Source organism: Puma concolor, chromosome A3 (assembly GCF_028749965.1).
Source record: "Puma concolor isolate L17-30 chromosome A3, mPumCon1.1.hap2, whole genome shotgun sequence".
NCBI lineage: Eukaryota > Metazoa > Chordata > Mammalia > Carnivora > Felidae > Puma > Puma concolor.
The window spans coordinates 72,982,141-73,005,596 of record NC_141669.1 but is presented as its reverse complement, the minus strand read 5'-3'; the positions used below and the strand labels follow the sequence as shown (position 1 = coordinate 73,005,596).

General features: G+C 39.8%; 1 protein-coding gene across 1 annotated transcript in view; it reads right to left on the bottom strand.

The window, feature by feature from the left end:
* The window catches only part of FSHR (follicle stimulating hormone receptor), a 198,193-nt gene that overhangs the window by 54,909 nt on the left and 119,828 nt on the right, over positions 1 to 23,456 (bottom strand). The window contains 2 exon segments of the mRNA XM_086701137.1: positions 20,292 to 20,366; positions 22,780 to 22,854. Coding sequence (XP_086557263.1) covers positions 20,292 to 20,366; positions 22,780 to 22,854 — 150 coding nt within the window.

Here is a 23,456-nt window from a genome sequence, read left to right as displayed (position 1 = left end):
TCTTTTCTATGTTTGGCTGACCAACCAGAGTTGGTCTTGGTCATTTGCAATGTAAAGAATCTTCACTGGTACAGTCATCGTGAAGGATCATGTGTCCTTTTGGGTTTATGATGCTAGAGTAGACTTTGGTATCTTGTTCTTTGCTTCTAAACTCAGAGTCAGTGAATTCTGCTATGGGTTCTCTAATGGTTCTCAGGTGTTTTGTTCCCTCCTCATTCTTATTGATTGATGGAGGCTCCATCTTGGTCAGTTCTGCTGATTACTTCAACAGCCCTTGATGGGTACTCCTTTGTTTTGATCAGTTTCTGTTCCTATGATTTTGCCTCTTCCAAAATGTTATATGAGTGCAATTATATATTATGCAACTTTTTGAATCTGGCTTCTTTCATCCAGTATAATGCATTTGATATTCTTCCATCATGTTGTATTTATCAATAGTTCATTGTTTTTTATTGCTGAGTAGTATTCCATTGTAAGGGTGTATCAAAGTTTATCCATTTATAAGTTGAAGGACATACAGATTGTTTCCAGTTTTTGTGATAATTAAAAAGCTGCTTTAAACATTGGTGGTGGTGGTGGTGTTTGTGTGTAGGCATGTACGCATTTCACGTGAAAGAGAGCGAGAGAAAGAACATTTTTCTTTATCTTGGATAAATACCTAGGAGTAGAATTGCTGAGTCGCATGGTAAGTGTATGTTTAACTTTATTAGAATCTGCTGAACTGTTTTTCAAAGTGACTACCATTATGCGTTGCCATCAGCAGTGTATGAGAGTTCTAGTTGTCCCACATCCTTTGGTTATGTTAAAAAAATTCTTAGAATATAAAAGTAATAAATGTTGAGTGTGGGAATTATGGAAAATATGGTAACATTTAGAGAAGAAAGTAAAAAATCACCTCTAGTTTGACCACCCAGAGAGAATTTCTGCCAACATTGAGAGCTTGATGTTTCTACAAAAACAAATGGCTTTCACAGTTGCTTTCCACAATCTGAGATTCTACTCATTCTAACAGAAACATTGCCACAAGTAAGTATCTACTAGCTTGACACAGCCCTATTCCACATTTTAATTTAATCATATCCGGCCATCTACCATTTTTAGATCCCTTCTCATGTATCTATGACGTATGCCCTTAATGAGATATCAAAGTAAGGACCATATTTAATATCCTCTGACAGTCTATACAACTGTGTGCAGATTTGGAATGTAGTATGTGCTCATAAAATATTGATTTAATTGGCTGATGTTTCTAAAACATTTCTTGAATCTGTCACGGGGAATATATAAAAATTCTTACTTAACTTGTCTGCCATCATTGCTACCTGGAGTAATTAATCTGAAACAGAGCCAGGGAAGACTGCAGGCCAAGAATCGGTAGAACCTATGGGCCAACTCTGTCATGAACTATACACAACCCATCTCATCTCTTGAGACTGGAAAGGATGTGGAGTGTGTGAATATCCAGGTAGACATTCTATCAGACACCTCTATACTCTGCTTCATTCTCTCGGTCCATCTTTTACTCTAGCTGTTACCATAGCAACTAACTACATACAGACTTAACTTGACAGATATTGGTTGCAGCTATACTGATTGTCTCATTTTCTGCCCTGGGCTTCTTTGCCACCTCTGAGTGGGACACCTAAAGGGATCTGTTCTACCATTCAGAGACGTGTGCAAATTGGGAAGTGCAAGGGAGTTGGTACCCCATAGGGCAACTTTTGACTAGTGTTGAACTCCTGTCTTCTATTATTTGGGTGAAGAATTCTGAATATATTCTAAATGACACTTAGGAAGGACTCTAACATGACTGAACCCCAATTTTCTGGTGGTGATGAGCTGATAATACATTCCTAAGTTGGCTTTCCTTCTTTATTTTGTTCTCCTTAGTCATCCAATCTCTTTCCTTGGGTTTAGGTATAAAAATAAATTACTTGCATATAAGTTCTTCCTCAGACGTGTTTTAGAGAACCTAGGCTAAGACAAATACCAGCTTACACTGAATCTCACATTTACATAGATTCCCTGATGGTTGCTATTTCCTTTTACTCCAAATCTGTCTCTCCTTGCACCCTAGCCCTGTTTCTCTTCCTTCTTCTACTGTAAAGTTTCTAGAAAGAGTTGTCTGCATCTGTTGTCTTTATTTTCTTGTATGCCGTTCCTTTTCCACCTGCTCCAAGATTTTTCATGATGCATCTCTCCACCAAAATTACTTTGTCATTCATCAAACGCACCAATCCATAACTAATAAATCTAACGAGCAATTTCATTTTTAAAAACCTTTTTCAGGAGAATTCAGTACTCTTTGTCAATATTCCTTTCCTGTTAGCTTTTGTCATTTTGCACTCATCTGTTGTTCTTCCTCTTAATTCATTTTATTTTATTTTTGACATCCCCTCATCCAGCTTTATTCTCAGCCTTTTCCTTTTTTCTCTATCATCTTGCTGGGAATATCTCATTTACCATGGCTTTAAGTACTTTCAATATGGTGACAACTCAGATTCATACTTCACTTCTGACTGCTATAGTCTGTCTCTAATTAAAGTTTACTTTATATATTCTTCAGAATGTCTCATTGGCATAGAAAACTAATTTTTTTCCCTCATCACCTCTGCCAAACTGTTCTCAATACTTCCTCATAAATAGCACTACCATCTATCATTTGTTGGTTACACATGTGACCATTAAACTTGGCTTCTTCTCTGCCCAACATCAATACATCTCTCAAAGTCCTCTTAGATTTCATTTCCAAGAGATTTCTTGCTTCCATACAATTACTTCCAACACTACTGATACCATTCTAGAACAAGCCACCATTTTCTTTCCTCTAGGTCTCTGCCATAGATTTCCCATATAGGTAATCTTGTCTTTTTCGAACCCATTCTCCATACAGCATCCAGAGAATTCTTTTAAAGAATGTAAATTAGATGGCTATCATCCTCTGCTTTTCTTTTGTTCTTTTCCATTATAGACTTTATACTTCTTACTGCCTACTCTTGGACCTTATCTCGTACCATCCTTCCAATGCACTTCAACACCAGTAGCTTTCACCCAGTTCCTCGGATACACTAAATTATTCCCTGTTCCCAGGCATTTGCCCATGCTCTATATGGAAGGCTGACCACCTGCTCCTTTCTTGGCCCACCTCAACTTATCCCTCAGGGCTCAGTTACAAATGTCATTTTCTTGGTGAAGAGCTCTCTGATTGCCGATTTAAATTAAGGCCCCTGATTTATTCCTGGTATAATCATGTCTTGTTTAGAACTTTTTCTTTTTCATACCCTTCAAAAATTCTAAACTATATATTTTATTTATTCAATATCCATCTCTTCAACCAGATTGTGAATGACCTGAGCACAGAAATCATGTTTTTCCTGAAAAACAAAAACAGTGTTGGCACAGTGGTTGGCACATATAATTTGCTTGATGTTTATCAGGCCAGGCAATGTGCTATGTGCTGTCAAAAGATGAGCACTAAAAGGAATCATTCACTACCTGTGTTCATTACACCTGGTAGATTTGACATTATATGGATAGCAACCTGGCTCTGTCTCTTAATGAATTAGTATTACTTGTATAAAATTGAAGGAGGGAAGAATTTATGCTTATAAAAGAGAATGGTACATTATTTGCTATCAATAGCATGAGCTTCTGAAGCCACAATACTTAAGGGATATCTGTAAATGTCTATAGATGCACGTGGAAATCTTTGGCTTTTATAGAAAACACACAGCAAAATGGCTAAAATTATTCCAGTAGTGCTAAGTTTAAGACACTTAAGAAGATCTAGTGACCATCTAGTGAGATGGATTATTGGTGATAACTCTATAGCTAAGACTCTCCATAACCCCAAGATAACTCAGGAAATGGAGTTCGGATGAACACTTAGTTTTCAATTCATTTTTCTCCTTTGATCAATAAATTCATGTCTGATGGAGGCTGGAAATGGGTAATCACCTACAAGCTCTGTCTCAATGGGTTTGCTTTGGTCAGATGACTGTTTGCTGCAAAATTATTTTGATTCACTCAACTGTGGTTTATCTTCGAAAACAGGTAAAGGCCTGAGGGTAAAATGTCAGCAAATTTAAGTCCTGCAGAAAGATCTTCTAAAGAAAAGCTTACAGTTCTCCTTTCTCAACAGCCAGTTTCACATTCTGAGCTGATGTTAACACCTTTCATGTCTGACTGTCCCTCATCTTGAGGTAATGAAAATGAGCACTGCTTCCGTTGGGGTGAACTTAATGAGGTCCTTCTATTGCTGGAAACCATTCCCACTATGTGCTGCCATGTAAGAATATACTTGCCTTTTAGTACACATACTGACAAAGCAAGTGTTATACTTGCCTTTTATGAACAGGTGACCCCACAGCTCTGAGGCTCATTGGTGAAAACCTCAATTATGCTTTTATTAATCTCCAGGAGTGCTGGTGAGTTTTTAACTCTTAAATTGTGTGTGTTCTTAGTTTTATTGCATTGGAAAATATGCCTTCCTTCCATACAACCTCCATTCCATTCCATCCAAGAGTGGACACCAAAGACCATCTCTTGGTTCCAGAAAGCTTGCAGCTGAATTAAGCAGTTCAGGCTAGTACAGATGAAATACTCAGACAGGTCTAGTGCTAAACTGTGTATTATTTATTGAGTGTATTAAGAGTTCAGAGAAGGGGAGAGCAATTTGGGTTGGAACAGTCATGGAGGACTTCTTATAGGAAAGAAAAAACCCAGATTTCTGAGTATAGAGCTTATTGGCCTGAATGAGAGAAGTGAACGCATGTGGATAGACCACAGGAAGGGTGTGACAGAACAGAGGAAGATGGAACTGAAAGGGAAGGAGGAGGAAGCATCTCAAGAACCTTTACAACTAGGTAGGGAAGTGTAGACTTGATGGGTAAGTGATTGGAAGTCACTTTTGGATGCTGAAAGAGGATATAAGATTTAAGGACTCTCTAAGCAGAGGTGGCCCATGTTTCCACAATCGCAGAACACTGGACTTAATAGTGGTGGCCAGGACAAACCAGTTGCTGGTTGAGACCCAACTGCATAACCCAACGAATGGAGAAAAGTCAGGAAGGAAAGATCCGCTTCATCACACATGCTAACAAAGAATGTAATTCTTTATCTCTATTCCACCCCAAATCCACCATGGAAGGGAATGGTCAATTCTGAGACTGTGTGAATCAGCTCTTGTAATTGTGAACTGAGGCCAAAACAGAGTTCATGCCAGAGACTGGATGGCTCATTGAAATACTTCAGGAAAATTTGATTTTGATTTAGGAATGGTATGTTGCTGATTGTATGTCCAGGTTAGGGGTCTATAATTTTTGCCAAAGCACATTTCCTAGAAGCTAATGCTGAACTCTTTTCCTACCTCCTAATTGGTTTCCAATGATAAGGAATTTGTTCACACCTAATTTGAGTCTTTTTTTTTTTTTTTTTTTTTTTTTTGCTTTTTACATTTTTAATTCTTTAGTCTCCTAGATAAAATGAACTTTGTCCTTCTGACCACTCTGGGAGAAGATACTTATCCAATGATGGATAAGAAGGAGAACAGACTGCACTTAATTAATACATGAAAAGACTTGTTACTTTGGGCTCACTGATACTGAGATTTCTATAACTGCAGATCCTTAGCGATTGGGAATTTGCATCTTTACATACACCACTATAAAAGAAGCTTAACATGTACTTTCTGAATCACTAAACACTAAATAAAGATTGGTTAGGTGTAGAATCCCACAATCTTGGAGTTAGATGGCAGTGTGTAAGAAGCTCTGGTATAATGAAAAGGGCCTTGTACGTAAGATTAAAGACCCTGGATTTGAGTGCCTATCCTCTTACTAGTTGGATGATACTGAGTACTTCACTTGCCTTTTCAGAGCCTCAGTTTCTTTCTGTACAATGACTTTGTGTAAGGAACTACATGAGACAGTGGAGAGCCTGGTTTCCTGCCTCCCCAGCCTCATAACTTCAAGACTGGGACCATTTAACTCCTATTTAGCTTAAACTCACCTCAGCCCCCATAGAAAACAGACTCCTTAGCAATCAGGAGTGGGTAAGAGCATAGTGGTTGGGGGAGAGTTTAATGAACCCAAGGGAAGCATTTTAAAGAGCTCAGCCCTGTTAATGTGGCTGCATATTCTGTTTTGATCTAATATCCTGGCTTACTAATCAGTCTCTGGTCCTATTCTTAGGGCACAGAGCAAAGCTTTGAAACTAGTCAACTCTGAGGCTAGAGGATCTGGGTTCAAGTTCTGCCTGTACCACTTCTTAAGATGTGTGGCCTTAAGAGAGTTAGATGAAGTGTCTAGGTCTCAGATCCTTCATCTTGTACCCAAGAAAATAAAATGTACCTTACAGGAAACCTTAACACCATCCATGTTCAGGTACTCTTATTGGTCCTACTGCAACCTTGTATTCCAGTTGCCCTGAGACCCTACATGATTTCCAGGTTCTCCTAGGACCTGGACCATGTTTTGCTTTTTTCTAGTTCTCTTGGGTACTAAGATGCCATTTCCACATCCAGGTCAATGTTGTCCCGATGGGGCTGCCATGGTGCCAGAGTGGGCTGGTCTATTAGCTGCTGCCCAAGGCTCCTTACTCTGTTGAAATACTTGGAAGCCATAGCTATATTTCCCAGATTCTTGCCACTTCCTCTCTCTGATTTCCTTTAGCAACTGCTGATAAACCTGCCTGAATCAACATTCTTGCCTGTCTGATTCTGTGTAGTTTCTGGGTCCTGATTATCACCTAGAGGTTTGTTGGTCATCTCGTGGAAAATTACTGTGAAGAGTGACAAAATTGAAGACTTAGACATTTATAACAAAAATATAAGTGATCCAAATTGGTTGATACTTTCTGTGATAACAAATAATCTCAGAAATAGTGCTACAGAGCAGATATTTTTAAATTAGGCACCTTTGGTTTGTCTTCTTAAGGGAAGGGTGATGCAATGCATTTGTAAGAAATCTGCTATGTAGAGACCATTTGGAAAAAATGGAAATAGTTAATTTATTGCTGAAAGTGATGCATGTCATCATTAGTGAAAACTCTAGTATTACACATTTTAAAAAGTAAGGAAATACAACTTTCTAACTGGTTAGAGTTTTTTCATTGTGTTTTGAACACATTCACTGGAAATACAAAAATGCAGTATCTTCCAAGTAGTTTGTAAGAACATTGGATTGAAATTAGGGAAGAAAATTTAGTAGCTCAATTTCATCAACATATTTACATAAAAGTAAAGGATAGAACCACTGAGTATGATGACCCAGGGAGTGTAGCTATAGGCTTGTCTTCTGTTGGATTTACTTATTGTGATGATATTTTGTCTTCAGCTTTGACAGCCATTGAAATATGGTATGATACGACCTGTGGGTTGCTTTTCCAGTGTTAAACTAAGGATTAAAAAATAATGAAGCACATCCTATGACATTTTTTTCTCTAAAATATTTTTATTATAATTAATGAGAGAAAAATAGGCTTTTTGTGCCACATAAAATGTTATCTAGTGAGACAAGATGTAAATGTAAAAGCATATTATTTATTCAGCATTGTTTCATGCTTTAAAATATTTTTGTGTATATTTTGTAATGTATAAAATAATACTGTAATTGTATGTATATCCATTTTATAAAGTTATTTGGGAAGTATACTCATACATTTTTGTTTGTTTGCTGATGGGAGGAGGAATCAAGACCATACTGTCCAATACGTAGGACATTTTGCTTGGAAGGAGAAGCCTATAATTCTGAAGGGCTGCCAGGTGGAAATGGTAATAGATTTGTGTTGTGTTGCTCTAGAAAGTAGGCATAGGATTAATAATAATAATGGTTAACATTTATTGAACATTTCCTATGCACCAGGCACCACACCAAGCACTTAACATTGATTATTTTATTTATTCCTGTTCTGTACCTTAGGAGACAAGTATCATTACCATCGTCATATCAGAGTGGTGGAGGAGGCTCAGCTGATAGAGGTCCAGTAACTTTCACAAAGCCACACATAAGGAGAGCAGAGCTAGAGGTTGAATCCACATCTTTCTGACTCTATATAGTTTGTTCTATTACCATTACCTGGCTTAGCATAATGATTGATTCTCATTCATTATGAAAGATGCCCACAGAGGAATGAATGGATTATATAGCTAAGCACTTGGTTCTTTACCTCTGGAAATATGTTCAACTAAATGACTGGAAGGGTTTCTTCATGAGGAGTGTGATATTTTAACTTGTAATAAATATTTCATCTATGTTCCCCTTCCTAGTCCAGAACTTTTGGGTTGGTGAACATGTGGAGATGTGGGGAGAGTGGTGGGCATGGGAGCTCTGAACCTTTTCCCCACATCTTTCCCTATTCATCTCTTCTATATGGCTGTTTCTGAGTTATATCCCTTTATAATAAGCTGGTAATCTAGTAAGAAAAATGTTTCGCTGAGGTTCTATAAGCCAGCCTAGCAAGTTAGCTGAACCCAAGGAGGGATCATTGAAACTGCCAATCTATAGCTGGTGGGTCAGAAGCACAAGTGTCAATCTGGACTTACAATTGACATCTGAAATGGGGACAATCCTGTAGGATTGAGCCCTTAATCTGTGGGATCTGATGCTATCTCCAGGTAGATGGTGTCAGAGTTGAATTGTAGGATACCTGGCTGGTGTCTGAGAATTTCTTGGATATGTTGTAGTGGGGGGGCGGGGACCTACACATTAGAATTCGGTGTAGAATTGGAGGAGGGAGTTGAACTCTGTGACCTCTAAGATGCCTTTCAACTTAGAAACCTTGAGCATTTCTCTAGACAAACGATTTCCAGAAAATATAAATGATTCCTGTACAAAGGATAGGGTCTAATGGTTAAAGAAGTTTGGGAAATGCTGGATTAATAAGGGGTAAGCAGTGTCTTTCCTGAAGGAGTCTCAGAGAGCCTTTACCATATTATTCATTATAAATGTCCAAGAGAAGGAAATAATGTGTTGGCTTTCCCCAAACATGTTCATCTTGGATGACTCCTTCATTGTAGAGTTATCTCCTGAGTTTGGTGTTTTCTTGTTGAACCTTGGAAACCCTGATAGAAGCTAAAATATTTATACTAATTCTTGGGAAATGCTGTTACTCTTTAGGACATGGTTGGCAAGCTGTTTGTTAGGCAGAGTATTCTATTAGCACCCTCCATTCCTCTCCCACGATATCAGAAAGTTGATAGTATAGAAAATCAGAACCACCTTGGTGAGAGGGTGCACTGTGTCAAGTGAACTTTGGCTCAATTTCTACTCTCATCTTCAGGCCTTTTAGGGTAGTCTTCTTTAGATTATCACTTTGAGAGGTAAGGTAAGATACCCTGAATAATGCCACTGCAAACCTATAGAATATGTTAGGTACATGATAAGATTCTTGCTTTCAGCCCAACAATTAACCTCTACATATATCACGTCTGGGTAGAAAAAAAAATGTTCTCTAATGGCTAACTGAATCAAGGGAACTAAACTGAAAGTAAATATTAGGAAAAAGGGCCTGAATGTAAAAAATTAACATGTGATGAGCTAATGTGCAGCCCTCACTGTTGATGTTATTTGTGCTTTGAATTTGGAGCATGCTGTAGGATACCTTTGTATCCTTAGCTAGGGCACATCTCAGTGTAGGATATTTAAATGCGTTTTGCCTGAGACACCGAGGGATGAGCGATGCTATGTTCTAGTTACATAATTCTTAACCTCTCCTGAAAATTAGGCAGGAAAACAGTTTAGAGATGCTGGGAGAGGGATTTCTGTGGACAATGGTGAATATGCCCTTCCCATCCCCCCACCATGAGGAAGTGTGGGCACTGCCTGCTGCTTCACTTAGGTTGAGAAACGGACCTGAAGAAGACCATGCGGCAGATTTCATAGCACTCTCCTCCTGCTTGGGGGATATAGTGACCAGTGTTTGACTTGGACCAAACTAGAGGCTAGTGGCAATAGACCAGACGATTGCTATTTGGGAAGTAACTGAAGTCCTAAGGGCTGGTTACACAGGTCACAATTCTGACCCAGTCTTCTATTTTACAAAGGAAGGACTGGAAAAGAACCTTGACTTACATTTGTGTAACACATATGATTGACAAAGCTTTTTGTATGATCTTGTTTGACCTTACAGTAAGTTTCTGAGATGAACATGAATATGATTCTTGTTTTACAGATAAGGGAGGCAGTGCTCACAGATAGTAAAAAAAAAAAAAAAAAAAAAAATCAAATTTCTAGACTCAGAGTAGAAAGAATCATAGTTAAAACTTAGCAATTACCTTAACAAGTGTTAGGCAGCATTGTAAAGGCCTTACTGTATTGAAGTCCTTTAGTCCTGCCCACACTCCAGGAGAAAGATACTATTAAAAGCTCCATTTTATAGATAACTGACACCTGGAAACCTCAGTTTCCTTGACTTGTCTGCTAGAAAGTGCAAAAAAACCGGCATCTGAACTCAGGAACTCTGGCCCCTGGGCCTTTCCTGTGGTGTTCTTTCCATTATAGCACATTGGCTACATAAGGATTTTTAAACCATAACGATCTCTCTAGGTTAGTTTCACTGCCAACAGAGCATTGCCAAGTGGCAACCTTTTGGGACCTTCTTGGATGCCAATGTAAGAATAACTTTAATCATACTAGCAATTTGTGATAAGCAGTTACTTTTAAAATACATAGGGGAGTCGCAAAAGAGTTAATATTTTAAACAGTTTGCACACCCTTCCTCACAACTCAATTCTAGCATTAATTATTTAGAAAGCTATTTCTTAGGTACACTTTGACTTAGGCTGAGTAGATGATCACAAGTTCCAAATGGCAAACATTAATAAGGTGTTAGTGTTGTGCTCAGAACACGAGTACATCATTTTGGCTTCATCCATGCTCTATACCTTACCTGCTGTGGTGTGCCAGAAAGTGGGATAAATTGGTTTGGAGTCAGACATTCCTCGTTTCCATTCTATCGAGTACACAATCTCTGAGTTTCAAAATCCTCATTTGTAAATTGGGGAAAATATATGCCTTCTGTTTTTTGAAGATTGGAAGATGAGATGAGTTGTGTGACCAAAATACCTAGTCTGGGGTCTGCCGTGTAGTAGATGCTCAATCAGTTATCAGTTTCCCTGTTCCTTGTGGCCCGGGATCATTTCTTAATCCCATTTTGTGAGTTTCGGCAATTCAGTCATCCTCTATGACCCTTAAATTTGCCACCTGTGAAATGGAACCATCAGAAAATATCTCACAGGCTTTTCTAAGACTTCTTCAACCAATACCAGTGTAAGTGCTTCCTAAATTATGATTCCTGTTATCTACCCCCAAATCATTCAGCATGGCCTTGTATAGTTAGCAGATCTTATATTTGTTGTTGCATTAAACTTCAAAAGCAATCCCAAACTGTTTCATCTTCTGTTCTTTGCCTTTTTTACAACAACCTTCAGAAGGAGAGACAAACATTATTTTTCTCATTATCATACTTGAGGCCCAGAGGGCTACTTGCTTACAATTTCTCACAGGAGGACCAGGGCTGGAACCTGGGTCTGTGGCTCTCATTGGTGTCTTGCCAAGTGAATCTGCGTCCATGTGGCTCCTGTGGTTTGTTCCTTGCCTAGAGAGACCTTGCTGTGTGACTTTTGTTAGGGGGGCGCCTGATTTATTCCCCCACAGTCCCCTAAACATCTTGCTCTCTTCCTAGCACTGCTATCTTTGAAACCCAAACTGGTGATGGAGGAGTTTGTCGTCTCTTGACCTCAGCACTTTTTGCAGAGTGTTTACTATGGGTGAGCTCATGATTCAGCCACAGAAGAAAATTTTTGTAATGTCTACTGGAGATGAAAATATTCTTCCTTGGAACATTTGTCGCTTGAGTGTTCATACTCTGTAATGCCCCAAGACAATCCTCTAAAAACAGCAGCTGCTTCCCTTCCACTACACAAACAGAAAGGTTCAAACTCAGGCCTGCTTTGTTATTATGGGCCAACTGTGTGCAAACACTGTCCTGCGGGGGGGCCCAGAGATGAATTAAACAGCTCTTGCTCTGGATTTTCTGACAATAGAATCGGGTGATATTCTCTCCCCTCCCTTCATTGTTCCCCAGCCTGAGCTGCCTGATCTGGCTGGCTGTTGCATCCCCTGGGCTGCATTCCTTCTGCACACATACCTGGGGAAGACCACTTCCCAGATGGACATGTCCAGAGTTTGGGAGCAGTGGATCTATTCTGCTAGAACATGCACTTGTTCTTAGCTGACAGCCTAAGAACACATATTCTTTTTTTTTTTTTTTTTAATTTTTTTTTTCAACGTTTATTTATTTTTGGGACAGAGAGACAGAGCATGAACGGGGGAGGGGCAGAGAGAGAGGGAGACACAGAATCGGAAACAGGCTCCAAGCTCTGAGCCATCAGCCCAGAGCCTGACGCGGGGCTCGAACTCACGGACCGCGAGATAGTGACCTGGCTGAAGTCGGACGCTTAACCGACTGCGCCACCCAGGCGCCCCAAGAACACATATTCTTAAAGAGAAAGGTGAGCTAAATGAGGGCAGCAAGGAAAAAATGGGTCCCTCAACAAGTGTGAGAGGGAGGCGAGAACCAGGTGCGTGGGAGCTGCACAGCCAGCATCCTCCAAAAGGAAAAAATCCATAGCTAAGGGCTCTTTTTTGTGCCCTGAGCTGGGGATACAGCTATGAAGATGACCTGGTCCCAACTTGGAGTAGCATAGAATCTTGTAGTAACTAGAGTTCGTTCGAGTGTCACCCTCCTCCCAGTCATTGTCCTGCCTGCCCCTGCAGCACACTGCCCACCTAAAAGGATTGGTCATCACTGTCTTGGGGAAGCGGAGGTGATGCTAGCACTGAGGAAGAAATCAGGACTGAGCTTCACGCAACTCATCTGAGAATTGTTTCTCTCTGAACCCTTGCTAGACTTGTCCTTACAGCTGACTTTTGGTGATGATAGATGGGCCTTATTTCAAAATTAATGAGGTGAGGACACACCTACCTCATGAGAAGGTGTATCCTATGAAAATATAATTCAGAGACTCTTTAAGTGGGTGGAATATGGTTACCTAGGTGCTATTGGAGTTGATTCTGTGGGACTGATCTCTCCCTCCCTGAACCTTCCATACCTGGGAGTCTACCATTATCAGTTCTTGGGTTTCACATTGCCTTTTCTAGGCTCCTGTTTGAAAAATGGAAATACCCCTAGGAAGAACATCAAGACCCGAACATTGAGGTACACTGATGGATCAAATAATTGTTTTGCTGATGGATGAGACTTGGGCTTCTTGTAGGAAAAAGCATAGTAAACAAATTAGAGGAATGAGGAGAGGAGGTGAGCATATGAAAACATCACCATCCTGATGATCAGGCCCTTGGTAGAAGGAAGTTCTTGCCCTCCTTGAGTGGACATGCTCAGGCTGAAATCTCATCCTGAACCTCAGTGTTTCAGAACGCAAGTCTGATCATATTTTCCTAGCATTGACAACAGCAGGCAAAGTTGGCTCTGCTAGACAGATAACTGATAAAATAAGCAATTGTATAATTTCCATTGTGCCCAAACATTTTTGTAGTCATGACAACATCCTTAGATTCTTACAGCCCTGACAGCCAGGGAGATGGCTAATAATTCTTTTCCAATAATCACCAGCCTCTGTGTAAGAGGACTATTGGGCCCCGTTGCAGGATGGTTCTGTGTGAGAGGTGCTGAGGGAGAGGCACTAGAGGGAAGGGAGGCTTTGGGGATTATTCAAGGTAAGGGGCAAAAAAAAAAAATCACTGCAGTCACTTGGGTGACTGACCTAGAGGTAAATCATGTGCCAACGATCCTTTTTTGGAAACGTGTCTCCAATTGAACCCATTCCTCCAGGTGCCACCGTTATTGTACCCCCAGGATTATAGCAGTTGCTCCTTAGTAGGTCTCCATTGTGTGTATCATCTGTACCCTGCTACTGGTCAATCTACAGTTCAAATCATTGTCATCTTGTCATGTTGCTGCTCAAAATTTCATATAGCTTATTCACAACTTACTGTATTAGGCCTGAGCTCCCCTGCCTTAATTACTTTTTTCTAATCTTGCCAAACCCAATCTATCCTATCCTGTCTTTCCAAATTTTATTTATCCCTTAAGTTATAGCTAAGATCTTCCTACCTCCATCAAGCTTCCTCTGACTACTCCGGCCCAAAGCATTGGGCTTTATGACCAGTACCACACAGCCCTACAGGTGTGTTGTTGCCAGGGATTAATGCATGCTAGGCCTTTTCTCCAGAAAAGACTGAATTCTGTGAGACCTGTCCATAGATGTCTCCTGTATCTCTCAAAAAAGGCTATCTTTTCCATCTTTTCTCAACTGCCCTTTCTAAAACATTACTGTCTACTTGGTCTGCATTTTTTTATCTTTCTTAATACCACTAACACCATGTAACATTATCCAACATTGTCTCTTAAGCTAGAATATAAATTCCATAAAGGCAGAGGCTTTAACTGTCTTGGCATCTTTTGTATACCCAACAAATACTACAAAGCTGAGAATATAATATGACCTCAATAAATGATTGTTGAATGATTGAATGAGTTTTTATTTATTAGCCAATTCACATCCAAAATTATGGAGAAGAAAAGGGGAGGTACCAATCCTTTCCACTATGTACATGCTGCCATAACTTCTAAAAATGAACCCTCATATGGCCTTTTTCCTATTAGAATAGACAGCCAAACGTTGCTGAACAGCAAGAGTAATCCAATTCATAGGGACATTGTGCATTCCTGTCAGAAGAGCCCTGTAATCAGGGACTACAGGCAAGGCCAGCTTACTGCTGCAAAATGCATGGGCTGTTACTACGCGGCCAACTTCTTGGATTGCTGTGAGATTCAAATGCAATAAAGAATGGCAAAAAGGGTTAAATTGTAAATCAAGATAAAAATGGGAATCATTACTCAACCAGCTGGTGGTGTGAAGAACTGGAATTAATTTTGATAAAGACAGCAAGGAATACTCTGGACCACAAGTATTGAAAATAAACATCAAAAGGAGGTGTCAGGAGCTCTATTAGAACTCTGAAGGATAATATGGTTTTCATTGTTTGGAACGGCCTTTCTGGATATGTCAGGGCCTCAGTAAGAAGGATGCCTTTCTCCTTTGAGAAACACAAATGATATATTTCCACATTGGAATACTGGTCAGTGGATCTTTCCAAAAGAAAAGTTAAAAAGACTTTCAAAAATTTTAGGAAACTTGGCGGGGAAAAAAAATCCACAATCACCACTATTGTCATCATCATCATCATCATCATCAAATTAATCCTTTGAAAAATCTCAAAAGGTAGGTATTGCTTTCTTTTCTTTAAGCATAGGGGAGAACTGTGGTGTGAAGAGAGTGAAGTCTCTTACACGGACTTCCCTTAGCTAGTAAATGATAGGGTCAAGAATTTAACAAAAAATGCCAACATTTACTGAGGATTTTCTTAATGTCAGTCATTGTTGTTTGCAATGCAATGCAAAGGTGCAGGTAGTGCTATTCCTGGTTTATAGTAAGTAAGACTGGGACCTAGAGAAGTTAAGCCATTACCTAAGGTCACATAACTAAGGAGAGCAGGAGCCAAGACCTGAGTCTAGACAGGTGGCACTGGTATCTATGTGCTTCTGCATTACTGTGTGATGCTTCCTGTGTCCCTGGCCACTGTCCTTTGAGATGCCCAACATATGGTTCAACTTTTACAATCAGAGAAGCTACTTTCATTACCCTTACTAAATGAAATGAGGGAGGAATACAGAATAGAGAGAAGGAGACTTGGGGGAGGGATTGCTAGGGTGAGTCCCAGTGAAGGCTCTCCTGGAATTACCTGGCTGGAGAAAGCAGATGGTGTGGGTGTTGTTAATAGGCATCCTAAGGAGGGTCTAACAAGCTTGCATGTGACTAGAAGATGGTTGTCAATTGGGGAGGGGTCCCACTCAGCTGTGTGAAGGGTTTGCTTAGATGAAATTAGGGTTTATTGAGTAGTAAAGAGCAACATCCAGCTGCCTGAGAATTTCATTGACAGGATGCAAAGGCAGGAGAATATTGTGTAAACCTTATTTACAGATCAATAGATAATCTTTCATACACAAAAGGTCAGCTCCAGGAAGGCAGAGCAGTAAAAAAAGAAATATTGCCTGCAAATACAATATTGACTTAAAAAATGCACCCAGATGAATCCTTTGATGTATATTCTTCTAGTCAAAGTACATTTCTTTATTCATGAGGTTTTTTTTTTTCCTAACCACTTCAGGTTTCTCAGTGAAGTATGAAGACAGTGATGAAGAACACTGATTTCTAGTTGTCTTGAATTCTGTGCCATCAAATGATCAGCATGAAATGGAATCAATGCTGAAAATTTCAAAACAACATTCCTGTGTGTGTGTGTGTGTGTGTGTGTGTGTGTGTGTGTGTGTGTGTGTGTGTGTTTGTGAATTAGGATGCTCAAGTCAAATAGAAACTCACCCCTAACCCTTTGTAATTTCCTGCTTTGGTGGCTGTGATGATGATAAACATTTATCCTGGCTTCAGGAAATAAACAACTATTCAATCCTACTGGTTCCCTCTGGATTCCTTCATTCATTTTGTATTTCTTCTTTGCCTTTAAGCAAGTAGTTCATCATCCCAAAGAATATCTGAAATCGTTGCCATCCACCTATACCTGACTGCTGGATTGTGAGGCCATTTATGACTGCTGCTCAGACACAAGTAAGCATGGGAGAAGGAAGCCTAACTGGGCTTTGTTTCCCTGATAGAATCTTTCAGATTAGGGGTCCAACTAACTTAGATACCTTATCAGTATGGGAAATTTTTCAAAGGGCCACAGTCTGAGCCCTGAATAGAAATATTGCTGGTAGAAAGTGCCTTTGGGGTGGTTGCTCCAATCTCTGGGTCATTGTGTGCCACATCTGAAGGAAGGATGCACAGCTGGGAAAAGTCCACCCTCGTCAATAAGTCAAAAGGCTTAAGATGGACAATTCTTCCTCTTAACTTCCTGATGGAGAAAGGCATGGCAGTGGCTGTGAAAGAATTTTCTATGCTGTAGAATTATATAAATATATTTTCCAGAGTAACCAAGGAGGATCCTTTGACAATGACACAATTACTTCCAACTGCTTACAAGTTCTTTTCTTGCTGCACTGAGAAATCAGGTTTCAAATGCTCTGAGAACAATAACCTCCTCTTATGAAAGGATGTGGCTGGAATCGGCCACCTACAGCTTTGTCTAGACTTGATGGGGAACCAGAGGGACAGGGGACTACTCAACCCCTCAAAGGGAGAAAAGGATCCAGAGGGGAGGCTGGATTTCATGACTGATGGTATAGATTTTAGCCTCTTTCAGAGTCAAAGTCATAGCTTGGCCCCTCTATTTGGCCAAAGTTTCCATTCCTCCCACCTGGGGCTATGCCTTCCATGCTCACATCCTCCCAAGTTCCTCCCCAGCTCTTACCCCCTAGAAGGAGGACTGAGGGTCCTTATTCATAAGAGTGAATGGTGGTGACTACCAGGTGTGGGCCAGTATTGGGTCTAATTCTGGATATCTTGATTTCAAACTTTGCAATGATTCCTCATCCCTTATTTACTTGCTCCCAGCCCACCATTCTGGCTATTGTTCATATTGTTACTATCAAGTGCTCTAGAATATGTATGTGAGGGGGTTGTTTTCTTTTTGGATATATCTTCTGCAGGAATGCTTTTCATTACATGCATGTGAATGGCAGTTCCCCTGTGGATTCATTTGCATGTCCTAAGGTGATTATATTTTGTTATTGAAGGCTCTGTGGCCCCCACATCCCACTTGGACTTTTCTAAGAGAAAAGGGAGAGAAAGAAGGAAGAAGGTAGTTGGGAGGGAAAGAAGAAAAGAGGAAGGAATGAAAGAAGTCAGTTGGGTAACAGGTGCTAATAATTTTGTACAGTTTATAGTTTACATACTGAGAAACAATTTGTAAAATGTTTTTGGCAGGCATCATCTTATTTTTCACAAGCACCCTATTTACAGATATGGAAACTGAGGCTTAGAGAAGGTAATTGGGTATCTAGCTAATAAATAACAATATCCCACCTGGAATCCAGTCCTTCTGCCATCATACATAGTTTTCTTTTCTATAATGCTTCATGAAATGTAAAGGCATTTCCTAAACTTGTTTTTTTGAACTTAAGACAAACACTGTAAGAGCTGAAGGTCTTGGTGGCCACCATAACTCTATTCAGTCCTTACTGGACTTTTCTTGAGGGTGGACTGGTAGACTTTGGTTGGCTAGAAATAATCATCCTACAAAGTACTCGGTACATATATTAATATTTTTGAACACTTCATGGTTTATGTAATATTTTCCTATGTAAATCTCACTTGAGGGTCCTATAAGCCAAGTGGGTCTCAGAAGTCCAGCAAATGACCCAAAAGTAAATGGTGGGATGAGGATGAAGTCTTAGTTTTTTTTTTCTTTAATGCTCATGCCTTCTATTATTCCATATTTCCTCCACTGTTCTGTGCCTAGTCTGCTAATCTGCAGACAGTATAGTGAAGTCCATTTAGGGATCCAACACACCCAAGTCTGAAAATAGAAGAGGTCATAACCCTGACCTCTGAGCATGATGGGCTCTATTTGGGGGGGCACAGTGTAAAATGAAAATTCAGGGCCCCTTGTTAAAAAAAAAGTATAAGCATTTCAAGACTGTGGAAGCAGGAAATTAAACCTAGTGTGAGGCTCTCTGAATGTGGGGTGCTTTTGAGCATGGAACCCTGTGTGACTGTATGGGCAGCATGCCAATGAAGCTAGTCCTGCCTCTGACATTAACTCAGGAGTGGATGACCTTAACTCTTTCTCAGATCCTTCCTGGAGCTTCTATCAGGGAGGGGAAGTTACATGTCATATAGACTCTGTTCTGTTAAACCTTTTATTCTTGTAGAGATGAGGCACACAAAGGCCCAGTGTTGCTCATTGAACCTACTAACTCCAGTTCTCAGGGATCAAAACTTAGGGACAAAGTATCACTAGCAAGTAATGTTGATGTGAGCATTTACTGTGTGACAGGCACTGTATAAAACTTTTTTACATCCTTTAAATTGTTTGCAAAGATGGCCTCAATTCTCTATCCTTACTTGGATCAACACATCTTATATTGTGACTGTGAAGCTTTTCCCATGAAAAAATGGAGTGCGTTTCTCTATGTCTTGAATCAGAGCTGGCCGCATGAGTTGGTCTGGCTAATAAAATGCTTCAGAATAGATGGCATACTAGTTCAGGGGGTAGGTCTCAAGAGGCTTGCAAGCTTGAGCTCTTTCTGTTGGAACCCCAGGACTGCCATTAGAGCAAGCCTATGTTAGGCTGCTGGAAATGAGCTCCACTTGGTGTTGTCATCTCAACTGAGACCATCTAGGGCAGCCTGCCCCCAGTTCACCTGCCACCTAACTGTAATTGCTTAACCGAGCTTAGCTGAGGTCAAACAGTCCAGGTCAGGAGAACCATTCCACAGATAAACTCACAGACAGATGAGAGATGATAGCTGTTGCTTTAAAACTGTGTGTGGGGGGAGGGGCTTAGGTAGTTATGCATTATTATGCCAATAGGTAACAGATACATACTATTACCATTGTTATTTCCATTCTTGTGGTAGGGAAATAAGGAAATAAGCAAATAAGCATCAAGACATTAGGTTGTAGCCTGTGACCAGTGGCTAGTAAATGGGCTTACTGTGACTTCTAGCCCAAGTCCTTATTGGTTACTTTGTGGGGGTCCTTTCATAGCACTCTGGGCTCTGTCAAGCACTCAGCTGTTTGGAAAGGTATTTGAATGGAAGAAGCAGTGATTTTGCTGATGGGGCTCAAACACCAGGAATCTCTCTGCTGGTAAAATACCATGTCTATTACTAACTAAAACTTAAAAAATAAAACACTGTAAGTTATCAAAGAAAAAATGCATATATGCAGAACAAAAGGGATGATGTTTTTGAGGCTAAGGTAACAAGCTAAATGCTAGCACAAATTTTGGCTGTATCTTATTAATAACACTAAATTATGACTGAGTTATGCAAGAGGTCCATGTGAAATTACATTAATGCAAATGGAATTCTTTGTTTGTTTTTGTAAATGAAAACAAAAATGCAGTTATATTAGTGGAACTCACATATTAAACTAAAAATCTACCAGCAAGTGTCTCCCCTCCATGTCTAGGTAACCCCACATCTTTCATAAAAAGCAGTTGCCCCCCAGAGTAACAAGTAGACATTGTGCTAAACCAGGAATACACAATTCGTTTATAGTGGCCGCACCAGAATATAAGAGTTCTTACAAATATCGGAGGTTGGGAAGGTTCTGGAAGGCATCAGTGTCGATGTATAGTAGGTTGTTGGCCTTTTCAATTCTACTGTAAAACAGAAAAGAATATATACATGAGCTCAACTGTAAGGAATGCTGTAGTATTTTTCACATTATGCAAAGAGTATATCACTTACTCACCCATCCATCTATCCATCCATCATTTCAACAAAAAAGATTAGAACACATGCAGTGTTTTCACTATGCTAAGTTGTTCAAACTAAATATTAACCCATTTTGCTTTCATCACTAATGTCCTCTTGGGACATTAAACATAGCCAAACAAAACACTTTCTGAGTTTGTCCTTTTCACCCAGCACACTGTGTCTTTAACCAGTAAGTGTCTCTCAGGGTCTAAGGAGGCTAAGAAGGCAGGGATGAGACTGACCTGGGAAATGGAGATTTTGTCTGATTTGGAGACAAGAGAGTAGGGGATAGAAAACAAAAGAAGGTGAAAAGAAGATGGCAGGAAGCAAAAGGGTGAAGCAAAAGGAGATTGGAGAAAGAGTAAAGAGGCAAAGGAAAGCAAAGATCAGGTGAAAAGCAGTGGACATCTGATTTTAATCATGCAATTGTAGCAGGAAGTAGTTGGGAACGTGCTGCTGATTCCCTTCATGCTGTAGACTGAGGCTGCTCTCACAGCTCATGAGAAGTGGTGACTTTTGCCCTTGTTGTCTTTAGCTGTGTCCTGATCAATAGTCTGGAGGTGAATGTGTTCACATTTGGATTCCAACAGAGAGAGGCTGACCTTTCCTCATCTTGCTGGATCAATGTATATTTACAGATATGCTCTGTGTTAATTACTTCCTCCCTGTTTCATTAGCTTTTATGTTGCAGTAACCTGTAGCTACCCAGATCCAAGTACCAGGTAATTAATTAAGTATAGTCAGTGCTACATGGGGGTGAGCACCTCTCCATGCAGGGAAGAGATGAAAGAGCTGTTCCATTAGCTCTACTGCCTGTTGAACTGCAGAAAGGGATGCCTGCTTAACCCCGCCCAGAGGGCTGATTGCTCTTTGGTTCATTTCTTTAACATTTCCTGTGGGTTCTGAGACCCTGGTGAAACTCTCTTTTTCCAACTAGGGTAAGGAGAGACCAAGCAGAGAAGAAAAGAAGGAACAGGAGGGCAATGGGGGAAAGTGAGGAAAGGCATCAGTTTCAGAGGCTTAACAGCAATGAGGAAGAATGCAGGTGGGAGGCAGAGTGGGTGGAAGGAAGGAAAAGGGAGAGGGTAGTCTGCCAGTATGGACAGACTGAGTATCATTTCTAAATGTGTGTGTGTGTGTGTATGAATTATATGGATGTATAAATGTATATATATGTATATATGCTTGGCAAATGATAAGAAATTTTTTAAAAATATAAGAGTTGGTATTTATGTTTAAGTCCTTATCCTGCTGTGGATTTGGCTGGGTGACTTTAGATAAGCCTTGCAACTTTCATTCTTGTCTGTAATATTAGGAAAGTGGTTCATTCACTTTCTTAACTATGTTGCATGGGATTTTTGTGAGGTGTTAATAAATGCCCCACAGAAGAAACCTTACCAGCGATACTGGTTGAAAAACCCTTAATAAAATGCCTCCCTGGATATTCCAAGTGTATATTCACACATGATAGGTTCTGAGTTTTCCTATAGTAAGTGAGCCTAACATTTGCCCAATGTTTCCTAATATAACTTGACCATAAAGTCGTTTACCTTTTTAAAAAACACTTTGTACTTTGGAAAATTTGGGACCAGATAGTGTCTAGTCTTTTCTGGCTTTGACATTTTATGATTCTGTGAATTAATTTATGGTGGTTATAGGCTGGTATGAAACAGAAATATATCTGTATGAATATTGACAGGTGTGTAAAACCAGAATGTTAAAAACAAAGTAAATTTGGTTGTAATAAAGGTACCAAGTATCATTATGACATATTTACTCTATGTCAGTTGATGTTGGATCTAATTTATATTTATCACCTTTGTTCATCACAGTGATCCTGTGGCATGCACTTTTACTCTCATTTTACAGTTAAGGAAAACTAAGTGTTAGAATGCTTTTGTTTCTTGGTAGGTTTCATGGTAAGTGTATGGCATAGACTAGTATTCAAGTGAGGACTGCCTATCTTTACATCATGTGGGATTTATTTTGGACTTTGACCCTGGAATAATTTTAAAAGAAACGATGAGATAGAGACCCCTTCAGTCACAGCACAAGGTTATTGGGTCTACTATTGGAAAAAAAAAAAAAAAAAAAAACCTCTTGGAGGGAGACAGCAGGACAAGATTATTTTCTTGGTTGGTACTTGGATCACCAGGCAGAGAGACACAGAATGGTGCCCTTTGGGCTGTCTTTGACATCTTAAAATGAAATTCTAGGGATCAGAGGATAGAGCAGAGTTAGGACCTTCCAGGGATATACACAAAATTTACAGCTATTGCCAATGGTGATGAGCAAACCCCACAGGACCTTGCTTACATTTCATGTAATTTGGACAAGTTGAAGAACACATTTGCCTCTATTACTTCCAAGACATCATTCTGTGAGATCTCTCTGCAAAAAAAAAAAAATAATACATATGATATAAAAATATATGATTTGAATTTTTTACAAATGAAATGTAAGTCAGCATAGAGCCTCTTGTCTGCAATGATTCATGAGACACACACAACCCTATTCCTGTCCTCAAAGAAGCCAGGTGTAATAATCAGACAAATCTAAAATAAGGAGATGCTAATATTTGGAAAACAATGAGAGAATAAGCCCAAGGTGATGGCTCAGTTAGTTTAGAGGTTATTCAGTCTGTGGATGTAGCAACTGAGGTCCAGAAAGGGAAAGAAAATTGATTAAAGATATTTAGGGAATATATAGGATGAGAACAAACTCTGAGTTCCTTAGACCTTACAGGGGTCAGCAAGCGTTTTCTACAGGGCTAGATAGTAAATATTTTTTTGGCTTTATGAGTCATTTAATCTCTGTCACAACTACTCAATTGATAGTGCAATGCAAAAGTAGCCATAGATAATAAGTAAATGAATGAGCATGACTGTCTCCCAATAAAACTTTATTTATAAAAATAGATTGTGGGCTGGCTTTGGCACCATGGGGCTATAGATCTTGCTCTAGACCATGGAGTCAAGTTCTTCTCTGTGCTA